The sequence below is a fragment of the Zophobas morio genome, unplaced genomic scaffold (assembly GCF_036711695.1).
Source record: "Zophobas morio isolate AGI-343-1 ecotype UQ-CSIRO unplaced genomic scaffold, CSIRO_AGI_Zmor_V1 ptg000018l, whole genome shotgun sequence".
NCBI lineage: Eukaryota > Metazoa > Arthropoda > Insecta > Coleoptera > Tenebrionidae > Zophobas > Zophobas morio.
The window spans coordinates 2,114,281-2,141,845 of record NW_026972123.1 but is presented as its reverse complement, the minus strand read 5'-3'; the positions used below and the strand labels follow the sequence as shown (position 1 = coordinate 2,141,845).

The following is a 27,565-nucleotide window of genomic DNA, read 5'->3' as shown; positions in this document are numbered from 1 at the left end:
AGGGAATCCCGAAATTCTTTCGCACTCATTCTAGGAGGTTTTTGCAAATTTTTCCAAACACAAAACACCAGGGGCTTCCAAAATTCATTTAAATTCTTAAAACGTATACAAAAAGGACTCCAAGATAATAAAAAAAAAGTTTAAACGAAAATAGAAGAAGACCCAAGTTTTTTTAAATTTTTTAAGAAAACAAAATCCAAGGTATTCAAAATTCTTTCAAATTCCTTCCAAAATAAAATATCAGAGCTTTCTAAGATTCTTTCAAATTCGTTGAAGGAAGAAATCCACCAAAATGGCGAAATAAACAATAAAAACAGCAAGGAAATTAAAAAAGTGGTCAAAAAGCTATAAAAACCACAAAAAAATTGCCCAAAAAAAGCCGACAAAATCAGGTGTTAAATAAAAAAGTGTATAAAATGGGCTATAAAGAAGTTTTTTTCCATAATAAAATTTTCTGAGCACATCAATAATTTTTTGGTAAGGACAATAAAAGCAGAAAAAAGCTACAAGAACAACAAAAAAAAAGCGGAAAAGGGAAAGAAGGGAACAAAAAGTGACAAAAAAGGTAATAAGAAGAAAGAGGAAAACAAAAACATAAAAATAGGATAATAAAAGCGACAAAAAAAAGTTTCATAAAAAACTGGCAAAAAAGAAACGAAAGAAAGTAAAAGAAAATGCACAAAAAAGGTGAGACAAAAACTCAAAAAAACACGGTAACAAAAGGATATAAACAGACGACAAAAAAGGAAAAAAAAAAGGAGAAAAACATGACAAAAAGGCTAAGGGGGAAAAGCAACAAATAAAAGCACAAAAAAGACAACATAAAAAACGATAAAGAGAAGACAAAAAGATAATGAAAACTATAAACAAAAGCCGAAAAAACTAAAACAAGGGACTAAAAAAACTTTGAATTTGTTAAGCCTAATTCGCCATTTGACGTAGTAAAATTCATCTCATCAAAAAAAAAAAACAATGAAAGTCAGAAAGAGGTGGTGGGTGGAAATAGTTTTACGTTTTTTGTCTAGATTTCGTTGTTTGTCAGTACAAAATTCCTCTTTTGTCCAATAGAATAAGTGATCAGGAGGAAAACCGGGTGCGTGGGCGGGGCCAGTTTGAATATTTAGAGGTATATTAGGCCACTCGACAAAATAAAAAATAAAATTCAATTTCCAGCCAATCAGATAAGCCAATGAAATTCAAAAGTGGAGGTAGGTGGGGTTAGTTTTAGATTCCACTATTATTCAGTATAAAATGCACTTTTCGGACTATAAAATGAGTGACCAAAAAGAAAATCATCTCATACTAAATAAAATAAGCCAATGAAATACAGATGCGGAGGTGGGTGGAGTTAATTTTACCTTTTGGTCTATTTTTCAATTGCTTGTCCATATAAAATCCAAAACCAATACAATGAGTGATTAATTTCATTGGCTCTTAATTAAAGATGAATCTCCTCTTGACAACCATAATATTTCGTAACTGACAAGAGTGCAATTATTCTACATGGTTTGTGCATTTTATCGAAGTTACAGAAAATTTCAATATTTTTTTAATCGTTCCAAATTTGCATTTTGTTCGAAAATATGCCAAACTTTTTAAAAATAGGCTGAGAACGAGAAATGTCAAATTTTTAACATTCACGCACACAACTCCGCCGATCTTTTTGAACAACAATCCAAACTCCAAACCAAATCTCCAAACAACTTTCATTCTCAAAAACAAAAAATATTTTTCAAACCTTCACCTACCCTTGACCCCATTTTGCACACCACCGCGACCAAACAAACATTCGCTAATCTCCTCTTTATAGGTGAATAAACTCCTGCGTGACGTGTTTCGACCTTACAAAGACAGAATCACTTTCATAATTTATTTCCGCAGCACCTGGCCACGAAATCGAGAGAAAACCAGTAGCGGCAAGCTCTTTCGAGAGGAAGGTACCACCATGGTTAAAAGAGTCGTAGTAGCGACAATTTTAGGGTTGTGTGCGTTTATTGCAGCTGAGCACGACCACCATGCTCACATCCACAAGGTAATTTAATCTACAGTGCTTTGACCTTCTTTTTTTGGCTTGAGTTTATCGTACTGACGGTACGGTTTACTATCTGTGGCCAAAGGTGCCAAAACTGGTTTTATTCGGTTCAGAGCGTGAGGATTAACCAGAAAAGCGGTTTATTGTTTATCGTCACCTTTTGAACGATACGACCAAGGTCATCGCATGGCGTGCTTTGCTTTACGTAAAGTACGACATCAGTACCAACATTCAGAGATAAGATCAGCACTCGGATTAGAGTTTCACACTTTAATGCTTTTTGGTAATACTTTGTTTGGTTTGTGAAGGAAATGGAGGCTGACGGCATCGTCCCCACCATCCTCCCCACCGCCCCCCACGCCCACCTCCACATCACCTACCCCAACGGCAAAAAGGTGCACCTAGGGGAAGAGCTCACTCCTTCGGACGTCAAAGACGAGCCCGCCGCCAAATGGGACTCCAACCCCCAAAAGTACTACACTTTGGTCATGTTCGACCCCGACGCCCCCAGCAGGGAGAACAACACCTTCGCGGACGTCAAGCACTGGCTTATCGGGAACATCCAAGGCGGCGATTTGAGTACCGGTGACGTCATAGCGGAGTACTTTGGGTCCGGGCCACCCAAAGGCACCGGTCTGCACAGATACATTTTCGTGGTTTACGAACAAAAGGATAAATTGACGTTCGATGAACCCAAAAGCGGGAAACTATCAAGGGCTCATCGCCTGAAGTGGTCGTTGAAAGGGTTCGTGGAGAAGTACGACCTAGGAGACGCCCTAGCCGGGGATTATTTCAAAGCCCAATGGGACTCCTACGTGGACGAGAGGAACAAATTTGTTAGTAAGGTTTAGTTTATCTGCTTGTTGTCATTGTTTTATCAATAAATGGATGGCGTCGTGGAAGTTGTTATCTTTTGATCAGGTTGGATGAATTAACGTTTTTGGAATTTGAGCTGATTTAACTGGTTTCGAGCCAGACTAGGGAACTTAAATAAAAAATGTTTTCTTATTTTCATATTTATTCCTGCATCACAATATTTCCACTTCACGTACCGGCCAACTTCTTGTTGACCTCCTCCACGTACTCATCCCACTGCGCCACATAATAATTCCCCGCCACCGCCACCCCGAACCCGTACTTCCCCGCGAACTTCCTCGCCGAAAAGTGCCTCCTCCCCTCCCTCGTGGTATCGGGAATCTTCTCCTCCTCGAACTCCACCTTCCCCTTCTGCTTGTACAACAAAAACGTGTACCGATGCAAATCGGAGTCCTTCGGAGGCGCCGAACTCAAGAACTCCGCCAACACCTCCCCTTTACTCACATCCCCTCCAGGAATATTGCCAACCAACCAGTGCAAAAACTCCCTGCGGATGGGGTTGGCTCTACTGGGGGCGTCCGGGTCGGTGAATACCAGAGTGTAGTAGGAATTGTCTTCGGGCCACCATGCTACCGAAGGGGGTGAATTTACCTGGGTGGGGGTTAATTCGTTCCCTAAGTCGACTTGGAGGGTGCCGAATGTGACGACGAGGGTTGATCTAGGGGCTTCGTCGACGACATCAGGGATGATTTGTTCGTTTTTGAATTTGGCTTCTAGAGTCATTTTTGTTGAGAGGTTTTAGTGCACGTAAATGACAAAAAAGTGTGTTCTTGTTAGTGAATCGTTATCAGTGTTGATAATTTGATTTGAGGTGTTATCGCGTTTTGAGATTGGATGAGTTGGCGATTTTGTTGTGGTGTTTATTTTTGCTGTACCAATTGGCGATACAATTTATAATTATTTTATTCACCCTATGGATTTTTATTGACCTACATTCTGTGCTGTTGGAAGCAAATAATTTAAATTATTGTTTATTATCGTACATAATTTCTGCCATTTTTTTGTCTGGGTTAACATCAAAAAGGCGACACTAAATGTTTGGTTTTATCTTTTTATAATTATGTCCTTTGTCCTGTTGGATACGTCACCAAATGTTGATGTTTAGTCTCAAACATCGTTATAATACTTACTTATCTCATTAGGGGCTAATTAGCTTAGTGTTGTTGTTAAACAATAAAATCCTTCTCTTTCTACCGTCTATTTTTAGACCGTTATTTACATAACTGTTTTCGTGTTAAATAATTTAATAACATTCAGAAGAAAATGTTAATGTTTCCTGGTAGTTTCGGCCTAGGATTTAACTTAATTTATTATAAATATTTTACACGATTTGCAAATAATAAAAACAACAACATTACTTTTCAAGAAAAAAGTCTAAAGGTTACAGATAAGTCGGCGTAAAAGCCGGACTTTTGCATGACTGATCATTGTTCACATGCTTTGGGATTAACCAACTTTATTATTAATAACTTATTACGAAGCCACCTAACAACAAATGTTAACAAAAAGTTCATTTGTGTTTTATAAAAGTGTTTAACCATTTAATAAGCTTGTAAAATTTAAATTTATTTTGTGGATCATGACACGACTCATTAATTGAGATAAAATTATAATTTATAAGGAAATACATTTTTTAAGAAATGGTGTCACGTTGAAGCGCGGAAGTTTTGCTATCAACGAAATGTAGAATACTAGACCTCAAGATTTGCGGATATTTATAAATAAATAGCAAAAATAAAAAAATGAGATCGAATTCGGCATTACAATAATTAAAGATCTCATCTTTTCGAACCACTAACTAGATATTTTTATCTCCTAATTGTACCTGCGGCTTCCTTTACCCCTCTTTTTCTCTTTCTCTATTTCATTCCTTTACTCCTACCTGTTTCTGTTTCTTCCGTATCAGTCTTTTTTATCTTCTCTCTCTGTTAGTTTATGTGTTTATCTCTTCATCCGCTTACCTCCTTCAGGTTTTTTTTCTTCTCATACTCTTCATTTCTCTACAAGTTCTTCTTCTCTCTTTCTATATTGGTCTCCTCTATCTGAATTATGTTTTTCTCCAAATTCTTCCTCGTTTTGTTCAGATTCCCTCTCTTTTCGAGTGTTTTCTGTCTCTTCGGGTTTTCCCTCTCTCCATATTTTCTCTTCCTCCAACTTTTTCTCTCTCATTAAAGTTTCCTTCTTTTCGCAAGTTCTTTCTGTTTGTTCGAATTCTTTTTGCTTCTCTCTCTCACCCCAGGTTCTCCCTTCCTTTCTTCCTAGGGTCTCTCTCTCTAGATTCTCTCTCTTCAAATTCTTTTTTTTTTATTTCTTCATTTCCAGGTTCATTTTCTTTTTTTTCAAGATCTCTTTTTTTTTCTCTTAAAGTTCCCTCTCTTGCTACTAGGCTGTCTACATCGCTCTCCAGATTATTCTTCTTTTCTCTCTCTCCAGATTTTCTCTTTTTCTTTTTTCACGGGGTCCTTTCTCTCTGTGTGTGTGTTTAGATTTTCTCTTATCAGATTCTCTCTTTTTCTTTATTCCTTCTGTATAGCTCTTCACGTTCTCTCTCTTCAGATTCTCATTTCCTCTCTCTCTCTCGGTTGTTTCTGCTTCTCTTTCTTTATCTTCATATTCTCTCCCTTTAGATCATTTTTCAGGTTCTTTCTCTGTTGTTAATTTCGTCCTTTCCAGGTTTCTTTTTTCATGTTCTCTGTGTTTTCAGATTCTCTTGTTTCAGGTTCTTGTTTTTCAGGTTTTTTCCTTCTCTTTAGATTCTCTTACTCTCCATGTTCTCTTTTTTTTTCTCTACAGACTTTCTCTTTCTTGCTCTCTAGGCTCCCTACCACACTTTAGAAGTTCTGTACATTCAGGTTGTATTCCTCGTTCTGTCCAAATGATTCCCTTTGTTCTTCTCCAGGTTCTCGTTTCTTTCTCTCCAGATTCTCTCTCTTTCTCCTAGCGTTCTCTCTTTTGCTCTCCTTTCTCATTTTCCGTAGTCTCTCTCTCTTTCTTTCTCTAGATTCTCTTTTTTCAGATACTTCCCTGTCTAAGTTTTTTATCTTCAGGTTGTATCCGTCTATCTGTCCCGATTATTCTCCGTTTCTTCCTTTCAGGTTTTCTCTACTTCTCTCTAGATTTTCGCTGTGTGTCTTCAGATTCTCCCTCTCCTATCTCTCTCTGTCTCTGTAGGGTCTCCCTCTCTCTTTCTCTTTTCAAGTTCTTTTTTCTCTCAATATTTTTTTTTCAAAGTTCTCTCTTCCAGGTCTCCTCATTTCATGTTTTCTCTTTTTAAGTTTTCTTTCACTCCACATACGTGTCTATTTCCTCAAAGCTCTATGTCCCTTTCTTTGCAGGCCCGTTTTTCCACTATTTCTCACCAGGGTTGTCTACCTTTCTCTAAGTTCTTTCGCTTCAGATTTTTCTGTTCTTTCTCTCTGTGTTGTTTCTGCTTCACCCCAGGTTCTCTCTTTCTTTATCTTCAGATTCTCTCTCTTTAGATCATTTTTCAGGTTCTTTCTCTGTTTTCAGGTTCTCTTGCTTCAGGTTCTTGTTTTTCAGGTTTTTTCCTTCCCTTCAAGTTCTCTTTCTCCCCAAGTACCAAGTTCTCTTTTTCTTTCTCTACAAATTTTCTCTCTCTTTCTCACTAGGGTCCCTACCTCCATTTCCAAGTTGTATTCCTCTTTTTACTCAAATTATTCCCTTTCTTCCTCTCCAGATTTTCTCTTCCTCCAATTTCTTCTCTCTCATTAAAGTTTCCTTCTTTTCGCAAGTACTTCCTGTTTGTTCGAATTCTTTTTGTTTCTCTCTCTCACTCCAGGTTCTCCCTTTCTTTCTCCCTATGTTCTCTCTTCAAATCCTTTTTTCAAATCTTTTTCTCTTTTTTTTTATTTCTCCATTTCCAGGTTCTCTTTTTTATGTTCTATCTTTTGAGATTCTCTCTTTCAGGCTTTCTCCCTCCCTTCTCTTCTTTTTCCTTCCACATACCCTCTTTTCTTTCTTCACAGGGTTTCTTTCTCTCTATGTATGTGTTTAGATTTTCTCTTATCAGATTCTCTCTTTCTCTTTGTTCCTTCTGTCTAGCTCTTCACGTTCTCCCTTTAGATCATTTTCAAGTTCTTTCTCTTTTGTTAATTTCGTCCTTTCCAGGTTTCTTTTTTCATGTTCTCTCTGTTTTCAGATTCTCTTGCTTCAGGTTCTTGTTTTTCAGGTTTTTTCTTTCCCTTCAAATTCTCTTTCTCTCCATGTTCTCTTTTTCTTTCTCTACAGACTTTCTCTCTCTTGCTCACTAGGCCCCCTACCTCCCTTTCCAAGTTCTGTACATTGAGGTTGTATTCCTCTTTCTATCCAAATTATTCCCTTTCTTCCTCTCCAGGTTCTCTATTTCTCTGCAGATTCTCTCTCTCTCTCTTTCTCCTAGCGTTCTCTCTTTTGATCTCCTTTCTCATTTTCCGTAGGTTCTCTCTCTTTCTTTCTCTAGATTCTCTCTCTTCAGATCTCACTTTTCAGGTTCTTGTTTTTCAAATTTTCATTCTTTTTTTCTTTCTCTCCAGACTCTCTGTTGGTTGTATTCGTCTGTCTGTCCCGATTATTCTCCGTTTCTTCTTTCCAGGTTTTCTCTGTTTTACTCCAGGTTTTTTTTATTTCTCTTCAGATTCTCTCTCTGTGACTTCATATTCTCCCTCCTCTCTCTGTGTGTGTGTCTCCGCAGGGTCTCTCTCTCTCTCTCTCCCTTTTCAAGTGCTTTTTTTTTCGTTCAATATATTTTCTTTCTCTGTGTGTTGTTTCTGCCTCACCCCAGGTGCTCTCTTTCTATCTCTCTAGATTCTCTTTCTCTCTTTTGCCTGTGTTTTCTCTTTCTCCTTTCGTTTTCTCAGCAAGTTCTCTCTCTGGAGATTCTCTCTCCTCGGATCATTTTTCACATTCTTTCTCTGTTTTCAATTTCTTCCTTTCTAGGTTTTTTTCATGTTCTCCCTTTACAGGCTCTCTGTTTTCAAGTTCCCTCACTTCAGGTCCTTCTTTCCCAGGTTTTTTTCCCTCTCTTTGCTTCTCTTTATCTCCAAGTTCTTTTTTTTTCTTTTCAGACTCTCTCTCTCTTTCTCTCTTTCTCTTGCTTACTAGGCTCTATACCTACGTTTCTAAGATCTTTGCATTCAGGTTGTATTCCTCTGTCTATCTAGATTATTCTCCCTTCATTCCCCTCCAAGCTCTCTTTCTTTCTCTCCAGATTCTCTCTCTTCCTAGATTATCTCTGTCCAGGTCTCTTTTTTCAGGTTTCTCTTCTTTTTTCAATTTCTCCCTTTCTAAGTTCTCTTTTTTCATATTTTCTCATTTTCAGGTTGTTTTTTTTCAGACTCTCTGTTTTCAGGTTCTTGTTTTTTAGATTTTGTTCCTCCCTTCAAGTTCTCTTTCTTTTTCGTTCCAAGTTCTCTTTTTCTTTGTCTACAGACATTCTCTCTCTTGCTCACTAGGCTCCCGGTTCCTAGATCTTTACATTCAGGTTGTATTCCTCTCTTTATATCCAAATTATTCCCTTTCTTCCTCTCCATGTTCTCTCTTTCTTTCTCTCCAGATTCTCTCTCTTTCTCCTAGCGTTTTCTCTTTTGCTCTCCTTTGTCATTCATTTTCCGCAGATTGGTTCTCTCTCTCTCTTTCTCTAGATTCTTCCTCTTCGAATCCCTCTTTTTGGGTTCTGGTTTTTCAGGTTTTCTCCCTTCCTTCAAGTTCTTCTTTTTTCTCTTAATATATTTTTTTCTCAAAGTTTCAGGTTTCCTCGTTTCACGTTTTCTCTTTTTAAATTTTTTGTTTCGCTCTATATCTGCCTTTTTTCTCAAAGCTCTCTAGGTCCCTTTCTTTCCAGGCCCTTTTATCCACTCTTTCTCACCAGGGTTATCTACCTTTGTCTAAGTTCTTTCTCTTCAGATTCTCCTTTTCCTTCTCTCCGTGTTGTTTCTGCTTCACCCCAGGTGCTCTCTTTCTTTCCCTCTAGATTCTCTTGATCTCTTTCGCCTGTGTTTTCTGTTCCTCCTTTCCCTTTTACGGCAGGTTCTCTCTCTCTAGATTCTCTCTGATTTTTCAGGTCCTTTCTCAGTTTTCAATTTCTTCCTTTCTAAGTTTTTTTCATGTTCTGCCTTTTCGTCTCTCTATTTTCAGGGTCCCTCACTTCGGGTCCTTCTTTCCCAGATTTTCTCCCTCTCGTCAAATTCTGCTTCTCTTTCTCTCCAAGTTCTCTTTTTCTTTCTTTTCAGACTCTCTCTTTCTCAGATCTTTACATTCAAGTTGTATTCCTCTTTCTGTCTAGGTTATTCTCCTTCCTTCCTCTCCAGGCTCCCTTTCTTTTTCTACAGATTCTCTCTCTTTCTCTTTGTCGATTCTCTCTCTTCAGGTCTCTCTTTTCAGGTTCTTCCTCTTTTTTTTTCAATCTCTCCCTTTCTAAGTTTTCTGTTTTCATTTTTTCCCTTTTTAGGTTATCCCTTTTCAGGTTTTGCCCCGCCCTTCAAGATCTCTTTTTCTTTGTCTCCAAGTTGTCTTTCGCTTTCTCTTCAGACTAGGACTCTCTTGCTCAATAGGGTCTATACATTCCGTTTATTTTTCTTCACGTTCTCTCTATTTCACTCCAGGTTCTCTCTTTATTTCTGTCCAGATTCTCCCTCTCTCTTTATCTTCAGGTTCTTTTTAGTTCAAGTTCTTTCTTTCAAGTTTCCTCGTTTCATGTTTTCTCTTTTTAAGTTTTCTTTCACTCTATACCTGACCTTTTTCTCAAAGCTATCTGTCCCTTTCTTTGCAGGCCCTTTTTCCACTCTTTCTCACCAGGGTTATTTACCTTTGTTTAAGTTCTCTCTCTCTTCAGATTCTCCTTTTCCTTATCTGTATGTTGTTTCTGCTTCACCCCAGGTGCTCTTTTTCTTTCCCTCTAGATTCTCTTCCTCTCTTTCGCCTATGTTTTCTGTCCCTCCTTTCCCTTTCACGGCAGGTTCTCTCTCTCTAGATTCTCTCTCCTCGGATTATTTTTCAGGTTCTTTCTCTGTTTTCAATGTCTTCCTTTCTAGGTTTTTTTTTTCATGTTCTCCCTTTTCGGGCTCTCTGTCGTCAGGGTCCCTCACTTCAGGTCCTTTTTTCCCAGATTTTTTCCCTCTCTTCAAGTTCTGCTTCTCCTTCTCTCCAAGTTCTCTTTTTCTGTTTTTTCTGACTCTTTCTCTCTCTCTGTGTGTTGCTTATTAGGATCTGTACCTCCGTTTCTAAGATCTTTACATTCAGGTTGTATTCCTCTTTTTGTCTAGGTTATTCTCCTTCCTTCCTCTCCAGGCTCTCTTTCTTTTTCTACAGATTCTCTCTCTTTCTTTCTTTCTCTCTCTCTCTCTTCAGGTCTCTCTTTTCAGATTCTTCTTCTTTTTTGCAATCTCTCCTTTTCTAAGTTCTCTTTCTGTTTCTCTCTAAGTTATCTTCTGCTTTCTCTTCAGACTTTCTCTCGCCCTTTCTTTCTCTTCACGTTCTCTCTGTTTCACTTCAGGGTCTCTCTTTATTTCTCTCTTTATCTTCAGGTTCCTTTTGGTCCAAGTTTTCTCTTTCAGGTTTCTTCCTTTCAAGTTCTCTCTTTTTAAGCTCTCTTTCTCTCAATATAGTTTTTTTTAAAGCTCTCTATCATTTTCTTTTCAGGTTCTCTTTCTCTGCTTTTCACCAGGGCTGCTTATATCCCCCTCTAGTTTCTCTCTCTTCAGCTTCTCTCCCTCTTTCTGTTCAAATTTTTCTTTCCTTTCTCTCTAGGTTTTTTCTATTTCATTCCAGGTTCTCTCTTTCGTTCTCTCCTGATTCTCTCTCCCTTTATCCTCAAATTGTCCCTTTCCCACCTGTCTCGTTTTTCGCAGGTTCCCTTTCTCTCTGTGTTTCTATATTTTCTCTCTTTGAAGAAAGACCCGAGTGCTTTTTCTTTTTCTCTCAATATACTCTTTTTTGCTACAGTTTTCTTCTCAGGTTTTCTTTTTTAATTCTCTTTTCTTCCTCTTCAGTCTCTCTCTCTCTCTCTTGGTCAGGTCAGGTCTTTCTCTCGATTCTCTCTCTCTCTCTTTCTACTTTCTCGTTCTCTGCAGGTTCTCTCTCCCTTTTCAGCTTCTTCCTCTTTTTTCAATTTCTCCCTTTCTCAGTTCTCTTTTTTCATATTTTCCCTTTTCAGGTTATCTCTTTTCAGGCGCTCTGTTTTCAGGTTGTCTCGCTTCAAGTTCTTGTTTTTCAGGTTTTTCAGATTCTCCCTCTCTCTTTCTATATCTTCAGGTTCTTTTTGGTCCAAATTCTCTCTTTTCAGGTTTTCTTTTTTTAAGTTCTCTCGTCAGCTTCTTACTCTTTTTTCTAAACGTTCTCTATCCCTTTCGCTTCAGGGTTCTTCCCGGTTCTTCCCCCTTCTCTCTCTCTCTTTCACTCTGTCATTGTCTCTCCCACTCTCTACCATGTATTTACTTTTTTTTCAAGATTACAAGCAGAAAATATCTTCATACGAATTACTTATTAATTGATAATAAATCTATTTATATTAATTCTATTTATTTCAGGCAACGTACACCAAATATAACTCTCAATTATCGTTTTCTAATTTTTTTCAGATCATTTATCCGAATAAACAGTTTAAAACTGAAACTTTCGAAATAACTCGACCTCAGTTAAACGTATTTTGCAACACTACGTTAAATACCAGAATAAACTGGTGCATATAAAAAAAATCTTGAAGCATCATAGAGCAAGCATTGGATTCAAGTGTATCTATCCTACTATCTAGTTTTTATTTGTCAAAATTTTAAGACTTAAATTAAATAACTTGGCAACGTCGCAGAGAAATTTCAAAAATGTAATTTTTTATTCGTTAATCATTTTGAAAAAAAAATCTTTTACAAAAACTAAGAGAATTCATTTAATAATTAAATTCGCTAAAGACACCTTTATTGTCCACACTCCAATTTTAGTACTTTGTCCAGAGACTTCCCACAACGCAGATTCCTTCCCCTATCAGTGTTTATAACCACATTCAATAACAAAGACATTTTTAGGCAATTATGAATGCTTTCTAACTATAAACACGACAATCACAACATTATTGAACCTTATCATATTTTGTCTTGAACCCTTTCTCAACTCGCTTTACACTACCACAGAACAAAAATCACGTTTTTAACCCATTTATTAACAACATAGTAAAACAATAATCATCACTTGAACATGTCGTGGTTCCTCACCCAATTCCCACAGGAACCACCCAAATTCGATAACCCTTCCACCCCATCACATACACACACACATCTTGGACTCCTGATTCGGATCCCGACTCCACTGCGCCTTAAAATAATTCCAGGCAAACACCTTCTCGAACTTGTACTTCTCCCGGAACTTCTTCGTCGAGAACCTCAACCTCTGCATCATCCCGGTCATCTGCCCCCCGAAACTCACCCTATCCTCGTGCTCGAACACCAAGAACACGTACCTGTGCGGCCCCGTCCCTCTCGGCGGCCCCGCCCCCCGGTACTCCGCGATGACGTCACCAGTACTCAAGTCGCAGCCCTTGATGTTGCCCACCAGCCAATGGTTGACGTCGGCCGCAATCGGGCAGCTTCGACTGGGCGCGTCGGGGTCGAACATGTAGAGGGTGTAGTACTTCTGAGGGTCGGCTTCCCACTGGACTTCGGGGGAAAGTCGCACCTCATGCGGGGTGAGGGCGGTACCGAGGTCCACGGGTTTGTTGTTGGGGTAGGTGATGGTGATTTTGGTGGGTGGTACCTCGGGGAGGATGGACGGCACGATGTCGTCGGTGTCCATTGTGGGATTGAGGTTGCGTGTTCGATGGGTGTGGATGTTTTACTTACTGGGAGCGATGGTCAAGTTCGATTTGGTGTTTAATGTTTTAGTGGGTGGCTAATCTAATCGGTATTGATTGGCCTTGGGGAACTGGTTTATGGCGGTTGACGAAGTGGGGGTTGGGTGGGTTATGTAATGTTGGTAATAACAGGTGTATTGTTTGTGTGTATTTGGTGTTGTTTGAGGTGTGTAGGATAGGCAACACATTTTACGCGATGACTTGTGTTTATGGTATTTATAACTATAGTCTTTGCCATTTCTATTGAAACACCACTTGTTGATCGTAAATTTGGCAACGTTCATATTCAGACAATTTTCTAACTAAAAGCCGTTGTCAATCAACCGAAAGCTGTTACCAATTGCTAAATTTTAAGCAAAATCAACAGGTGGTGTTTCAGTAGAAATGGCAAAAGCGATAGTATATATTTAGGTTCGAAAAATGGCAACTTTTAGGAAAATCAGTTTTACGCAACATCTGGTTTCCTTTGAGAATTGAGATCTACATTTATTTTATTATTTTACATAATCAAAAAATTTGGAAAATTGAAAAATTAAAATATTGAAAAATTAAAAAAAAAAAACAAAAAATGAAGTTCCCAAAACTGATGATGTTTTAAAAAATTGAAAAATCGAAAACTTGAAAAATCGGAAAATCTAATAATCAAAATGTCGAAAAATTGTAAAATCGAAAAAACAAGATGGCAAAATTAAAAAATCGAAAAATTAAAAAAAAGGACATATTGAAAAATCTAAAATTTAAAACATTGAAAAATTCAAATATCGAAAAATTGGAAAATCGAAAAATTTAAAAAAATGATGCTAAGACTGAGTTTTTTTAAGGTCTAGAAATCTAAGATTTTGAAAATTACGATTTTTCAGTTTCTCAATATCTCAATTTTTTTATTTTTCGATGTTTCGGTTTCTCGATTTGCGATCCTTCAATATTTGGATTTCTCGATTGGTCAATTTATGGATTTCACGGTTTTTTGGGTTTCAGTTTTCGGATTTTCAGTTTTTGAGTTCTTCAATTTTCTTCGATTTTGAAATTTTTCGATTACTTAAATTTTTGATTACTTAAATTTTCGATTTCTCATTTTGTTTCTTTTTATTTTTCAATTTTTCGACTATTCGCATTGTCGATCTTTTGATGTTTTTTTGATTTTCCGATTTCTCGGTTTCGATTTTTCTGTTTTTCGAATTTGGATTTTTGAATTTGAGAATTTTCGATATTCGAATATTCAGTGTGTTTTCTCTTCGACTTCTAGATTCCGATAGTTTCATTAAATACATTTTCTTGTCGAACTCTAATGGTTTTTCCAGAATCGTCTTTTGAAGTATACAAAAATATGCAAAATTCCACCATTTCGACAAATTTTCAACAAAATTTTCGAAATTTCACTAAATACATTTTCTTGTTGATTTCGGGCCGCAGAAGTCATATCCGCTTTCACTTCTTCGATAAATCCAATAGTTTTTCCAGAATCGTCCTTTGAAGTTTACAAAAACATCCAAAATACCACCAATTTTCGACCCATTTTCAACGAAATTTTCGAAATTTCACTAAACACATTTTCTTGTGTATTTCGGGCCGCAGAAGTCATACCCGCTTTCATTTCTTGGATAAATCCAATGGTTTTTCCAAAATCGTCCTTTGAAGTATACAAAAATATGCAAAATACCACCAATTTTCGACCAATTTTCAACGAAATTTTCGAAATTTCATTAGATATAATATCTTGTAGATTTCGTTCCGCAGAAGTCATATCCGCTTTCATTTCTTCGATAAATCCAATGATTTTTCCAGAATCGTCACTTGAAATATACAAAAAATGCGAAATATCACCAATTTTCGACCAATTTTCAACAAAATTTTCGAAATTTCACTAAACACATTTTCTTGTAGATTTCGGGCCGCAGAAGTCATATCCACTTTCACTCCTTCGATAAATCCAATTGTTTTTCCAGAATCGTCCCTTGAAATATACAAAAATATGCAAAATACCACCAATTTTCGACCAATTTTCGATGAAATTTTCGAAATTTTACTAGATATAATTTCTTGTAGATTTCGGGCCGCAGAAGTCATATCCGCTTTTATTTCTTCGATAAATCCAATGGTTTTTCCAAAATCCTCCTTTGAAGTATACAAAAATATGCAAAATACCACCAATTTTCGACAAAATTTTCGAAATTTCACTAAACACATTTTCTTTTAGATTTCGGGCCGCAGAAGTCATATCCGCTTTCACTTCTTCGATAAATCCAATGCATTTTCCAGAATGGTCCTTTGAAGTATACAAAAATACGCAAAATACCACCAATTTCCAACCAATTTTCAACGAAATTTTCGAAATTTCACTTAACACATTTTCTTGTAGATTTCAAACCGCAGAAGTCATATCCGCTTTCACGTCTTCGATAACTCCAATGGTTTTTCCAGAATCGACCTTTGAAGTATACAAAAATACGCAAAATACCACCAATTTTCGACCAATTTTCAACGAAATTTTCGAAATTTCACTAGATATAATATCTTGTAGATTTCGGGCCGCAGAAGTCATATCCGCTTTCATTTCTTCTATAACTCCAATGTTTCTTCAAGAATTGTACTTCGAAACTTTCAAAAATATGCAAAATACCCCCAATTTTTGACCAATTTTCAACAAAATTTTCTAAATTTCACTAAATACATTTTCTTGTAGATTTCGGGCCGCAGAAGTCATATCCGCTTTCATTTCTTCGATAACTCCAACTGTTCTTCCAGAATCGTCCTTTGAAACTTTCAAAAATATACAAAATACCCCAATTTTCGACTAATTTTCAACAAAATTTTCGAAATTTCGCTAAATACATTTTCTTGTAGGTTTCGGGCCGCAGAAATCATATCCGCTTTCGTTTCTTCGATAACTCCAATGGTTTTTGCAGAATCGTCCTTTGAAACATTCAAAAATAAGCAAAATACCACCAATTTTCGACCAATTTTCAACGAAATTTTCGAAATTTCACTAAATACAATTTTCTTGTAGATTTCGGGCCGCAGAAGTCATATCCACTTTCATTTCAACGGTAACTCCAATGGTTCTTTAAAAATCGTCTTTTGAAACTTGCAAAAATATGCAAAATACCCCAATTTTCGACCAATTTTCAACAAAATTTTCGAAATTTCACTAAATACATTTTCTTGTAGACTTCGGGCCCCAGAAGTCATATCCGCTTTCATTTCTTCGATAACTCCAACGGTTCTTCCAGAATCGTCCTTTGAAACTTTCAAAAATATGCATAAAAAAATATTGTTATTCTAAGCGAAACATGGCTTACCAGCAATGTTAGTTCAAGTGAGTTATTTCCTTGCTTTTTTAATGTATATCGATCCGATAGAACTACTGGTCGTGGTGGAGGAGTTTTGATGGCAGTGAGGAACCAGTATGTTGTAAACAAGCTTGATGTTAGCTCACCGGTACCATCTGTTCAACTTTTAGGCATAAGAATTTCTATAAGCAGTAGACATATTATTATTCTTGCCATGTACATTCCTCCTTCACTCAGTCCTGATGTTTACACTTCCATCTTTGACTACTTGGAAAGTGCCATAGACTTCTCAGTTCCCGTCATGTTATGTGGCGACTTTAATATCCCGGAAATTTCTGAATGTGTGACAGGTACAAGGACAACCCAATTATTTAACATCTACACACAGTTTCTGGCGTTAAATAACTTGGTTCAACACAACAGCATTCTCAATCGCAACAACAGAATATTAGATTTAGTTCTGACGACAGAAAGTTTAACAGTAACTGTAGACAAACAGGAGTTGACATTAGTTACAGAGGATAATCATCATCCTGCTCTAAATATACAACTGGAATTAGTGAACCTGGATAGTGTACCATTTGTACATGGGACTGATGACTTGAGATTTAACTTTCACAGAGGTAATCTGGAAGGGCTCTACCTATCACTTGCTGGGACTGACTGGTTGCCAGTTTTAGATGCTGCTGGCCTGTGAGAAATTCAATGAAATCATTTTTACCAACATCTCCCAATATGTACCAATTTCAAAGTCCTTTGGTCAGCGGGAAAATTACCCTGTTTGGTATACTAGATCTGTTATCAACAAAATCAAAACAAAGAATAGACATTGGGATATTTATAGAAAAACCAAGTCAGTATATCATCTTGATAAAGTGAAGAAGTTACGCTGTGAAATCAGAAAAGACATTAGGTACACATATTATGAGTTTATAAGAAAATCTGAAACTTCTCTACAAAGCCATCCGAAAAAATTTTGGTCGTTTGTTAATGAAAAAAAGAAAGCCACGAATGTTCCTGGTCTCATGACCTTTGAGAATCATACCTTGACATCTCAACAAGACATAGTCAACACATTTGCTAGTCACTTTAAAAGTATGTACAACTGTGATAACGAGAACCATGTCTGCGATGTAATATGCCGTGATAATTGTGAAAATATCTGTGATAACTGTTTTAAATATTGTTGTCCATCTTTTGATGTTAGAGTAGACTGTGTAAAAAATGTTATTTTAAATAGGTTCTCTATAAGTGACAACGACATTCTTAAGGCTGTAAAGGGTATAAAAGCGAATAATGTCTGTGGTGCTGATAACATACCGGCATTTTTGATTGTGGATTGCATAAGTTGTTTTCTATCTCCACTTTGTCATATATTTAATCGGATATTAATATCTTCACAGTATCCAACAGTATGGAAAACGTCAAATGTTGTGCCAATTTTTAAGTCGGGTGACAAGTCGAACATTAAGAACTATAGGCCCATATCTCTCATCCCAAATTTTGCTAAATTGTTTGAGTGCATATTAACAGATGCTATCTATGCCCATGTGAAATCTGATATTATAACTGAACAACATGGTTTTGTCAAGGGCCGCTCCACTACAACTAACTTATGCGAATTCACGCAGTTTGTCTCAAATGCTTTAGATAAAAGATCACAAGTTGATGCTATATATACCGACTTATCTAAAGCATTTGACAAAGTTAATCACTGTATTTTATTAAAAAAGTTGGAAAGTTTTGGTTTATGCGATAATTTAATATCTGTTCTTAAATCTTGGTTAACTGATAGGCAACAACGAGTTTTGTGTAAAGGATTTAGATCGTCGATATATAAAGTTAACAGTGGAGTTGGTCAAGGATCAAATTTAGGTCCTCTTCTTTTTATTATATTTTACAACGACGTCGTAAAAGACTTGGGATGTAGGGCATTTGTATACGCCGATGACTTAAAACTGGCAAAAGTTGTCAATAGGGCTGAGGACTGTTATGAGCTACAAACCAGTTTAGAAAAGTTACTGCATTGGTGCAATAATATCAACATGGCGGGCAAGCGAGGCGCTGCCTCCTCTGCTGAGTGCAAAAAGTGTAAAAAACCAGTTGTAGATGCGGCTACATGTGCAAATTGTGGGGGCAAATACCACCCTAGCTGTGGAGAAATAGTGGCAAAATGTTTCGACGATAAACATTTTGAATGTTGTGAAAAACAGGAAACGAACGAAGATGCGGTGTTCCTGGACGCTATTGAGAATCTCCCTGGTACAGAAATGGATGCAAGATATTTCTCCTATATCATCAAAGGAAAAGATTGTATTATTCAAGATCTTCGTGAGACAATTATTTTCCAAAGGAAACTTATCGAATCGTTATTAAATGGGAAAGACCCTGAACCGATAGAGGACACCAAAAAAGAAAAGAAGTTGCAGACACAAGCAAACCCTAAAAAAATAGACGGCTTGGTGACCTCCGATAAACCAGCTGACAAAACAACCGATACGAGAAATAAAAAGCAGCAAAGTACATTGACCCATCAAAATGTGGAAATTATACATGAAACACGTAAAGAGGCTGAAAATAGCAGAGAAACCAAAGACCAAGAAAATACCCGGCAGAACATTACAGAAAATTGGAGTGTGTCTGAGAACAAAAAGAACAAAAAAAGAAAACCTCCTGTAATTGGGAAATCAGTAGAACCATCATTGACGGGAATAAAGTCTGTACCAAAATCATCGTCCCTTTTTGTATCTAGACTCGACCCAGTGACTACTTGCGAAGATTTGATCAAGTATCTAGAAAAAGATTTCCCAGAAGTCACTTGTGAAAAATTAAGATCCAAGTATCCTAGTTGTTACTCATCTTTCAAAGTTACTATCTACCAACATAATACATCGACCGCTTTAAAACCCCTTACCTGGCCAAATGGTATTTTGGTTACGAGGTTTTTTCAAAAGTACCGAACACCTCAAGAGAACGAGTAGCACCAACACAGGAAACATTGACGTGGGCTGAAAAGGCAGAACATGTAACATCGCACAACATCAAATTAGTGGAAACTCCGGTAAAAAGCACTGCACTTTCCACGGCTGTGAATTTCTCGATATTCCACTTAAACATGCAGTGCTTAAGGAACAAGGTGAATCAACTATTATTGTTCTTGGACAAAGATGATTACGATATACTTTGTTTATCTGAACACTGGCTCAAGAGTGAAGATCTTATCGGTATAAATTTGGAAAAATATATTCTAACTAATTTCTTTTGTAGATGTTCATTCATCCACGGAGGTGTGGCTATTTATATTAAAAAACATATATCCTTTTGTCAATTGGACTTAAATGAGTTTTGCGTGGAAATACATGCTGAGTTCTGTGGTATATACGTTAAATTCTTAGACTTAATAGTTATTACGGTTTATAGATCTACAAATGGAGTAATGGAAATCTTTCTTGAAAAATTAGAGAGTTTACTAACTATGATTTTTAAAAAATACAAAAACATAATTTTACTCGGTGACTTCAATGTTGACTTTAAAACATCTTCGAATGTACTGTCTGAACTCAAATTGCTGTTATATACTTTTAACATTCTTCCCACTATTTCGGATTATACGAGAGTTAGTAAACACTCTAAAAGTTGTGTAGATAACATCTTAACGAATCTTGTAGAGGAGTATGAGACGGGCGTTATTGAACCTGTCCTCTCGGATCATTATGGTCAATACATTAAGATGCAAATACACTCTTCTCAGTCAAAACCCATTACGTGGACGAGACCTATCACTGATGTTGGGATAGCAAAGCTTCGACAGTCTTTGCTTGAAGTTGATTGGAGTATTTTCTATAGGCCTTTATTAGATGTCAACGCTGCAAGCTCAGTTATAGTTGGTACGCTCTCCCAGCTTATAAACGAACATCTTCCCCTGAAAAAGTGCAAAAATGACCAGTCGCAGATTGCTCCATGGTTTAGTAAAGAGCTTAGGCAGTTTAGAGACACTTTGAGCGCCGTAAAAATCGTAAGTGAAGTTACAAAGGACCCCGTAGATATAAATACTCTGAGAAGATTGAAAACTGACTATAATAAATTAATAAATGAGACAAAGAAAAAAGCGTACGACTCATATATAGAGCGGGCCAGCTCCGTGTCGAAGGGTGCTTGGCGACTAATAAATCACGAACGAAACAAAAAACAACATATTACTGGAAGTGCGATCTCAAGTGAGAAATTTAACCTGCACTTTACGTCTCTCCCAGAATCAGTCGTTAAAAATCTTCCACCAGTAGCGGGCACACCAGGTGAATATATGTCAAGTAGACCCTCCCCTGCTGGTTCATTTTTTCTTGTACCAACAACGATAGATGAATTGATCTCGACGGCAAATTCTCTAAAGAATACAAACTCTTTTGATGTCTACAATCTAAACACCAAAATAGTAAAAAAAACTATCGATATCTACGCGAAGCCTCTCTGTAAACTTATAAATGCATGTTTTTCTCAGGGAGTCTTTCCAGATGCTATGAAAAAGTCAAGAGTAGTCCCAATTTTCAAAAATGGCGATCCACAAGACGTGAACAACTATCGCCCGATCTCCATAATACCGATTTTAGGTAAACTAATTGAAATACTTGTTAAAGTTAGGCTCTCGAACTTTTTATCAAAAAATAAAACACTCAACAATCTCCAGTTTGGTTTTACATCTGGAAAGTCGACAATAGACGCTGTTTTAACTGTAATTGAGGGTATTGTTGAGGGTTTTGAGGAGAACATGCACACCTCTTTGGTCTGCTTTGACCTCAGCAAGGCCTTTGATTGTGTCGATCATGGAAACCTTCTCGAAAAATTGGCACACTATGGAATTCGGGGAACTGCTTGGTCATTTTTCGAATCTTACTTGGGAAACAGACAACAAAAAGTTGTTGTTGCCAATGAAGAGTCACTATATCGTAACGTGAAATATGGCGTACCGCAGGGATCCGTCCTGGGACCACTATTGTTTCTGTTAATGATAAACGATTTAGACGACGCAATTCTGTTCGCAGATGATACCACCAGTATAGTCTCTGACAAGGATCCAGTTAGACTTAAAGAACTAATAAACGAAAGGAAACAGAATATAGAAACTTGGTTTAATACAAATGGACTATGTCTTAACAAAAATAAGACGCAGGAATTATTCCTATCGACAAATCCCACTTTGCTAAATGGAAAAAATATTAAACTCCTAGGTATAACGATAGACGATGGTTTAAACTGGCAAGCACACATCAACCAAGTTTCTTCTAAATTAGCTAGCACCATTTTTCTCCTGAGAAAATTACGACCCTTACTGAGCTTCAATTTACTCCTTTCAGCCTATCACGCTCTGTTCCAGTCTCGTCTTATGTATGGTATATTGATTTGGGGAAGTAGTAGTTATGCGATTAAAATATTCCGACTCCAAAAACGAGCGGTCAGAATTCTTGCAAATGCCAGCTTACGTGACCATTGCAAGCCCTTGTTCCTAAAATACGGCATCTTAACATTTCCATGTCTTTACATCATTAGTATGCTAATTGAAATCCATAAGAAGCAGAAAACGATGGTTAAAAATTCAGATGTTCATTCGTATAATACTAGGCAAGCTCAGCACATCAAAACTGCTAAATACAAATTCACAAAATCCATTAAAAACTCCTTGGACATAAGTATGTATAATAATCTCCCAGAATCATACAAAAACCTTCCACTGACAACGTTCAAACACAAAATAACGAAACATTGTAAAATGCACAATTTTTACTCGGTGGATGAATACAAACAAACACCTCCTATTCATTTATAAAGTATGTGTCGATCTTAAATAGTTATATGTGGAGGTTTTTGTTGGACGTTACTAGGTCTTGCCTTACACAAATTCCATGTAGATATTGTAAAAAAAATTTGTTTTGTTGTATGTTGACGTGTACAAAAACAGTGTTATATGTTTATCTGTACAAATAAATATGTTATGTTATGTTATGTTATGTTATGTTATGTTATGTAATAGTAATAAGTTTGAAATTAACAAAAGTAAATGTAAAAAGATTACCTTCTTTCGTACACGTGAACCTATTTCCTATTATTACAATTTAGATGGTTATGTACTTGAGAATTGTCAACAGATATCTGATTTAGGTGTTGTTATGGACTGTAGTTTGTCATTTGCCCCACACATCCTGCATGTCACCAAGACTGCTATGCAACAGCTAGGATTTATTCGTCGTAACACTATGGATTTTGTTAACATACAATGTATCAAAATACTTTTTTATGCTTTAGTAAGGTCAAGAATGGAATATTGTTGCATTGTATGGAAGCCGTATTACCAAAAATATATTGACTTGTTAGAGAATGTCTTGCGCAAATTTGCAAAGTATTTATTTTTAAAAATGTATAATAGGTATCCAAGCAGACATTGTGATCAATCTAGTTTATTGTCTATTGTCAATGAACAATCTTTAATAAGAAGAAGAAATGCAGCTAGTTTAATTTTTCTACAAAAACTCACTTTAGGTCAGATATGTTGTCAGGAGCTTCTCCATGAAATCAAATTCAACATCCCAAGACAAATTAGCCGATGTCCAAAGTTATTTTATTTTGCTATACCCAATACTTTTCATCATTATAACTGTCCATTGATATATGCTTTTCGCTTATATAATTCTGTTTGTGATGGTCGTCTAGATATATTTTTTCATAATTTTAGTAAAGCTAATGTAAGGAAACAATTGTTGGAATTGAATCATGTGTAAGTGTACCAATGTTGTGAGCATTATGTGTTTATTGTAAATTTAATATTGTTTATGTGTTTATTGTAAATTTAATATTGTTCCTGTGGTTGTATCCACTATGGACTATATATTAGTCTGCTGGATAAATAAATATATTATTATTATTATTATTATTATTAAAATACCCCAATTTTCGACTAGTTTTCAACAAATTTTTGAAATTTCACTAAATACATTTTCTTGTAGATTTCGGGCCGCAGAAGTCATATACGCTTTTATTTCTTCGATAACTCCATTGGTTCTTCTAGAATCGTCCTTTGAAACATTCGAAAATATGCAAAATACCCCAATTTTCAACAAAATTTTCGAAATTTCACTAAACACATTTTCTTGTAGATTTCGGGCCGCAGAAATCATATCCGCTTTCATTTCTTCGATAACTCCAATGGTTTTTGCAGAATCGTCCTTTGAAACATTCAAAAATATGCAAAATACCCCAATTTTCAACCAATTTTCAACAAAATTTTCGAAATTTTACTAAATACATTCTCTTGTAGATTTCGGGCCGCAGAAATCATATCCGCTTTCATTTCTTCGATAACTCCTGTGGCTCTTCCAGAATCGTCCTTTGAAACATTCAAAAATATGCAAAATACATCAATTTTCGACCAATACTCAACAAAATTTTCGAAATTTTACTAAAAATATTTTCTTGTAGATTTCGGGCTGCAGAAGTCATATCCGCTTTCATTTCTGCGATAAATCCAATGGTTCTTCCAGAATCTTCCTTTGAAACATTCAAAAATATGCAAAATACCCCAATTTTCAACCAATTTTCAACAAAATTTTCGAAATTTCACTAAATACATTTTCTTGTAGATTTCGGGCCGCAGAAGTCATATCCGCTTTCATTTCTTCGATAACTACAATGGTTTTTGCAGAATCGTCCTTTGAAACATTCAAAAATATGCAAAATACCCCAATTAAACATGTTAAGCATAATGATACTTCACAAAATCATCACAATAAAAAGAAAATTATGTGTGCTACCCGAGCCCAAAATAATGCATCTTGCACTACACAAACTACGTATTTTCGTTGTGTTTACCAAATATTTTTTTAAATGGGACTATTACTAATGAATTTGTTAAGTTACCGTACTGAATAACTTACACTTATTTAATTTAACGATGATCGAAAAAACCCAAAAATATTTTTTATTACAAGAAATGAGATTATACTGCGTGTTTTTGGAATACACGAACAAGAAAAAAAAACGGTAGCGAATCTTGACTCTTTTTTTGAGATAAAAATCAGTATTAAACTAAAAAATTTGTGCTACAAGTTTTGAGAGTCATGTGTTTTTCACAAGTTTAAAGTGTGTTTATCAAACGACTAAAAAAAGCACCTTTCAAAATGTGTTGCACATTTTTTTTTGTATTTTAATAATAAAGGTCAAAATTTAGACAAAAGATGCAAGTGTCAATTTAACACATTATAAATTTCTCAAAATCTACAAAATCGTGAAACAAACACTTATTATGATTTTAAGTGAAAAAAGTGTTATTTTCATTATTAAACATTTTTTCTTCTATAAATTAGTTGTGGATGATTTTTGATCCATGACCAAAGCAGGGAAGTGTTTTCTTTTAACATGTTTTCTTTTTTCATGCAGCGGAAATGACCGCAATAAATGCAGGTTTTCAAAATATTTTATTAGTTTGATCTCCAAATCATCTGATGTCATTCCTCAATTTGTGACATTTTCGAAGACGGGTAATAAAAGTCTTCCAACATTTTCACCACTTTTATTCCATTATTTTGTTCGACGAGAGTACAGTGAAGACTAATTGTTAAAGCATTTAATTCTAATTTAGTAGTAATTGGTGACTTGAACTAATAATATGGTTACCTGTTACTACTTACATAGTAAATGATTTCACTAAAAGTAAAAGTGACAGCCCATTATGGTCCCAAAAAAAATTCAGAAGTGTGGTTTCCCCTAGTTCGTCCATCTAGATGGTTTAGGTTTCCCTAGACCACTATTACAAGTTAATATACAAGTAAAAGTCTTATCATGGAATCAACATAATAACAATAACAATGCAACAATTAAATCTCTACTTATCTGTTGCTCTAGTGTGAATTTTCGACAAAGTATGAAAATAAATTTTTGAAAAAATATTGAAGCTTAATGGAAATATGTGTACCTTACATACTATTAAACATGTGACACATTGACTGAAACATTATCTGGCACGTCTTAGCAAAAACCAAAAAAACTCATTGTTATACGTACTTAAAAAAAATTGAAACTGCTGTGTATACCGCTTTGCTAATCTACAAATAAAAGATATATCTGAAAATTCGAACATCGAAAATATACTTACAGCCATTCCTAAACGATAGTTTACAGTAATTTCTCCCGTAAAGTCAATGCTTATGGGTTTGATATTGTTACACAACAGCAACAGAAACATTTTTCGATTTTCGTTGTTAAAATCATACCATTTTGTCATCACGAGAGTTGTGAATGTGTTCTCAGACTAAAAAAAGACAGTCAGAACAAATACAAGCAGTTATAAATTTACTTCGTCTTGTAAAGTTTCGCATGCTGTGATCATAATAACGAATCCAGAGATAGTCATAAAAGTAGCGATTGCGTTGTAGCATATAACGATGGTCTCTGACCCTTCTAAGCGCTAGAGGGAAAAAATATATATACATATAAGAAGTATCAAACACAATACGTACTAAAAAAGTATACATGCTCATAAATAAAAGAACACCAACGCACACACTAAACGGTATTATAAGGTTGCCCATAGTTTCGAGACACTGAATTCGTGATCTGGAAATAAGGACAGGACATTTTTACATATTTTGTGAAATTTCTGTACTTCAAATAAAAATTTCCACTTACCTTTTAAATTCACAGTGTCTTCTGACCACTAGCCGCAGTCTAAGTTTAATTTCTTCTTGGTATTCTTGATCATCCACTAAATTCTCTTCTTCGTTTTCTTTTCCATCCATAAAACAAACGTCCTCAATGTACTTGTTGAACAAATACATCTGAAATTTCAAATGTTGACTTACATAAAGGACTTGAAATGGGTGGGCCATTATAGTCAAAAAAGCCACGTGAGATGTTAATCTTAAAACGGAGAAAATGTAGTCACATGTATCTAGAAGAAAATTTCTGGACTGAACAACGCCCAACGAAGAATATATAACTAGATTGCCCCATAGCAAACCTGTTAACAACACCACGATTACAAAAGTTTTGATCATTTTCGTTTCGTTTTTGATTTTGTTTTTGATTTTTTCACCAGCTGTGTCGAAGTCCCAAAGTGGAAAGTTACTCAAGGCGTCTTCAATTCCGTTACTTTTGTATATATGAACGAACGAAGCAAAGACGACCTAGAAAAAACGTGTACTACTCTGAAAGCTCTACACGAATATTGTTACAAAAGACATTTGCGCGAAAATTAGTCCGTATTGAATTAATTTAAGAGAAATTGGTGACGAGATGCAAAAGCCTATCTGGATGAGCAAAATTAGAGGAATGATGAAAATTAAAATTTTTAATGTGGATTGAACGAATTCGTTCTGAAAAATCTTATATCCTGCTACATATAGCAGTTTTAGAGGATCATCTGAAAATATTGGTGTAAAATTAGTAAATTTAATTAATTAGAATTAGTTTTACCTTTCATTTCATTCTGATGTTGGAAATTCATTTCTCTTCCGTTAACCTGGCTTTTAAAGACTAGGCATTATTATGCTTGGATTATGGTCAGGGTAGACGTATCGATTAATAATCTTAGTAATTTTCAAAGAATATCTGATGAGGGTAATTATAGTGATATTACATGAATTGATAGAAATAGTTTGTTAAAGTTATATTATCGAAAATATATACGTTTCAGAAATTATTATCAGAGATTGTCGAGAGGTAATTTGATAGATTGTATCCCGAAGAAGATGCCTCCTAGAGCGTTAAAATATTATTTTCATTGCGCTGTGATAACAAACAAACAACTTTTCAAAATACTGTAAAAGTAGTGAAAAAAAATGACTTGAAGTAGTTTTGGTCTAGATTCCTATCTAAAGTTATTCCAACGAACAAAGGACAATATTAGTCAGAAATTTGCTTACTTTTTTAATAAAAATTGCAATAATTAACTGATATTCCATACTAAAGCTGTTAAAGCATTTTCTTTTAATTTTATGAAATAAAAAATTGGTCTAAGGTTATTTCGACAGAACGTCCCTCGCCCCTAAAATGCAATAAATTAAATCCAGCTTCTTCGAAAAATTATAAAATTCGATTATTATTATTTCTGCAATATATTTTTTTAGTTGCTTTGGTAAAGTACAGAACTTCGTATGAAACTGAGCTACTGTTCTCCGTTTGCCGACTTCATATCGCTTCTACGTGGAATTCATGCGATGCATAAACAAACACTTGAATTTAAAGCTTGTTGGTTTTGCTGAGAGGTCATTTTTTCCAGTTGGTTATCTGCATTAAATAAATTTTTCATTGTCCGTACTTGTGCAAAATATAATTTTATAATTTTTCAAAGGAGCGCGATTTAATGGACGTCTGCTTCATAAAAAAATTGAAAATCCCGTGTATACTGCTTTCCAAATCTACAAGCGAAAATAGTAATAAACGTTATTAATTCCACTTGAATATTATTAATTTTAGCTTTGATTCCATTTTGATGTTCGAAATTCATTTCGCCTCAACAATAATACATATGTGCGGTTAGTACAAGTT

General features: G+C 35.7%; 5 protein-coding genes across 5 annotated transcripts; 1 reads left to right on the top strand and 4 right to left on the bottom strand.

The window, feature by feature from the left end:
- The first annotated feature begins 1,308 nt into the window (after nucleotides 1–1,308).
- Nucleotides 1,309–2,934, top strand: LOC135131008 (protein D3-like). The gene is made up of 3 exons (XM_064058508.1): nucleotides 1,309–1,338; nucleotides 1,882–2,032; nucleotides 2,341–2,934. Exons 1-3 carry the CDS (start codon nucleotides 1,331–1,333, stop codon nucleotides 2,881–2,883), a joined length of 702 nt encoding a protein of 233 aa, XP_063914578.1. The 5' UTR covers nucleotides 1,309–1,330; the 3' UTR covers nucleotides 2,884–2,934.
- Nucleotides 2,935–3,032: 98 nt separating this feature from the next.
- Nucleotides 3,033–4,090, bottom strand: LOC135131009 (protein D3-like). Its single transcript, XM_064058509.1, has one exon. The coding sequence runs from the start codon at nucleotides 3,629–3,631 to the stop codon at nucleotides 3,077–3,079; it is 555 nt and encodes a 184-aa protein (XP_063914579.1). The 5' UTR covers nucleotides 3,632–4,090; the 3' UTR covers nucleotides 3,033–3,076.
- A 2,927-nt stretch (nucleotides 4,091–7,017) lies between these two features.
- Nucleotides 7,018–8,209, bottom strand: LOC135130765 (putative uncharacterized protein DDB_G0271982). The gene is made up of 3 exons (XM_064058186.1): nucleotides 8,096–8,209; nucleotides 7,868–8,011; nucleotides 7,018–7,203 (listed from the first exon to the last, which is right to left on the bottom strand). Exons 1-3 carry the CDS (start codon nucleotides 8,207–8,209, stop codon nucleotides 7,018–7,020), a joined length of 444 nt encoding a protein of 147 aa, XP_063914256.1.
- Nucleotides 8,210–12,035: 3,826 nt separating this feature from the next.
- LOC135130990 (protein D2-like) lies at nucleotides 12,036–12,873 on the bottom strand. Its single transcript, XM_064058483.1, has one exon. It carries the CDS (start codon nucleotides 12,683–12,685, stop codon nucleotides 12,155–12,157), a length of 531 nt encoding a protein of 176 aa, XP_063914553.1. The 5' UTR covers nucleotides 12,686–12,873; the 3' UTR covers nucleotides 12,036–12,154.
- Nucleotides 12,874–24,634: 11,761 nt separating this feature from the next.
- LOC135130862 (uncharacterized) lies at nucleotides 24,635–27,048 on the bottom strand. The gene is made up of 5 exons (XM_064058307.1): nucleotides 25,706–27,048; nucleotides 25,537–25,633; nucleotides 25,374–25,484; nucleotides 25,173–25,328; nucleotides 24,635–25,122 (listed from the first exon to the last, which is right to left on the bottom strand). Exons 1-5 carry the CDS (start codon nucleotides 26,071–26,073, stop codon nucleotides 25,072–25,074), a joined length of 783 nt encoding a protein of 260 aa, XP_063914377.1. The 5' UTR covers nucleotides 26,074–27,048; the 3' UTR covers nucleotides 24,635–25,071.
- Between the last annotated feature and the right edge of the window lie 517 nt (nucleotides 27,049–27,565).

What these genes read in the sequence shown, in the direction of transcription:
- LOC135131008 (XM_064058508.1), top strand. An exon ending in ACCATGCTCACATCCACAAG is followed by an intron (nt 2,033 to 2,340) that starts GTAATTTAATCT and finishes TGGTTTGTGAAG; the next exon opens with GAAATGGAGGCTGACGGCAT.
- LOC135131009 (XM_064058509.1), bottom strand. Translation starts at nt 3,631, where the DNA reads ATGACTCTAGAAGCCAAATTCAAAAACGAACAAATCATCCCTGATGTC.
- LOC135130765 (XM_064058186.1), bottom strand. Translation starts at nt 8,209, where the DNA reads ATGAAAAAAGAGAACTTAGAAAGGGAGAAATTGAAAAAAGAAGAGAAA. An exon ending in TCTGGAGAGAAAGAAAGAGA is followed by an intron (nt 8,012 to 8,095) that starts GCTTGGAGGGGA and finishes ACGTAGGTATAG; the next exon opens with AGCCTAGTAAGCAAGAGAAA. An exon ending in AACTTGAAAACAGAGAGCCT is followed by an intron (nt 7,204 to 7,867) that starts GTAAAGGGAGAA and finishes CTCAATGTACAG; the next exon opens with AACTTGGAAAGGGAGGTAGG.
- LOC135130990 (XM_064058483.1), bottom strand. Translation starts at nt 12,685, where the DNA reads ATGGACACCGACGACATCGTGCCGTCCATCCTCCCCGAGGTACCACCC.
- LOC135130862 (XM_064058307.1), bottom strand. Translation starts at nt 26,073, where the DNA reads ATGATCAAAACTTTTGTAATCGTGGTGTTGTTAACAGGTTTGCTATGG. An exon ending in AGACACTGTGAATTTAAAAG is followed by an intron (nt 25,634 to 25,705) that starts GTAAGTGGAAAT and finishes CCTTATTTCCAG; the next exon opens with ATCACGAATTCAGTGTCTCG. An exon ending in ACTATCGTTTAGGAATGGCT is followed by an intron (nt 25,123 to 25,172) that starts GTAAGTATATTT and finishes TTTTATTTGTAG; the next exon opens with ATTAGCAAAGCGGTATACAC.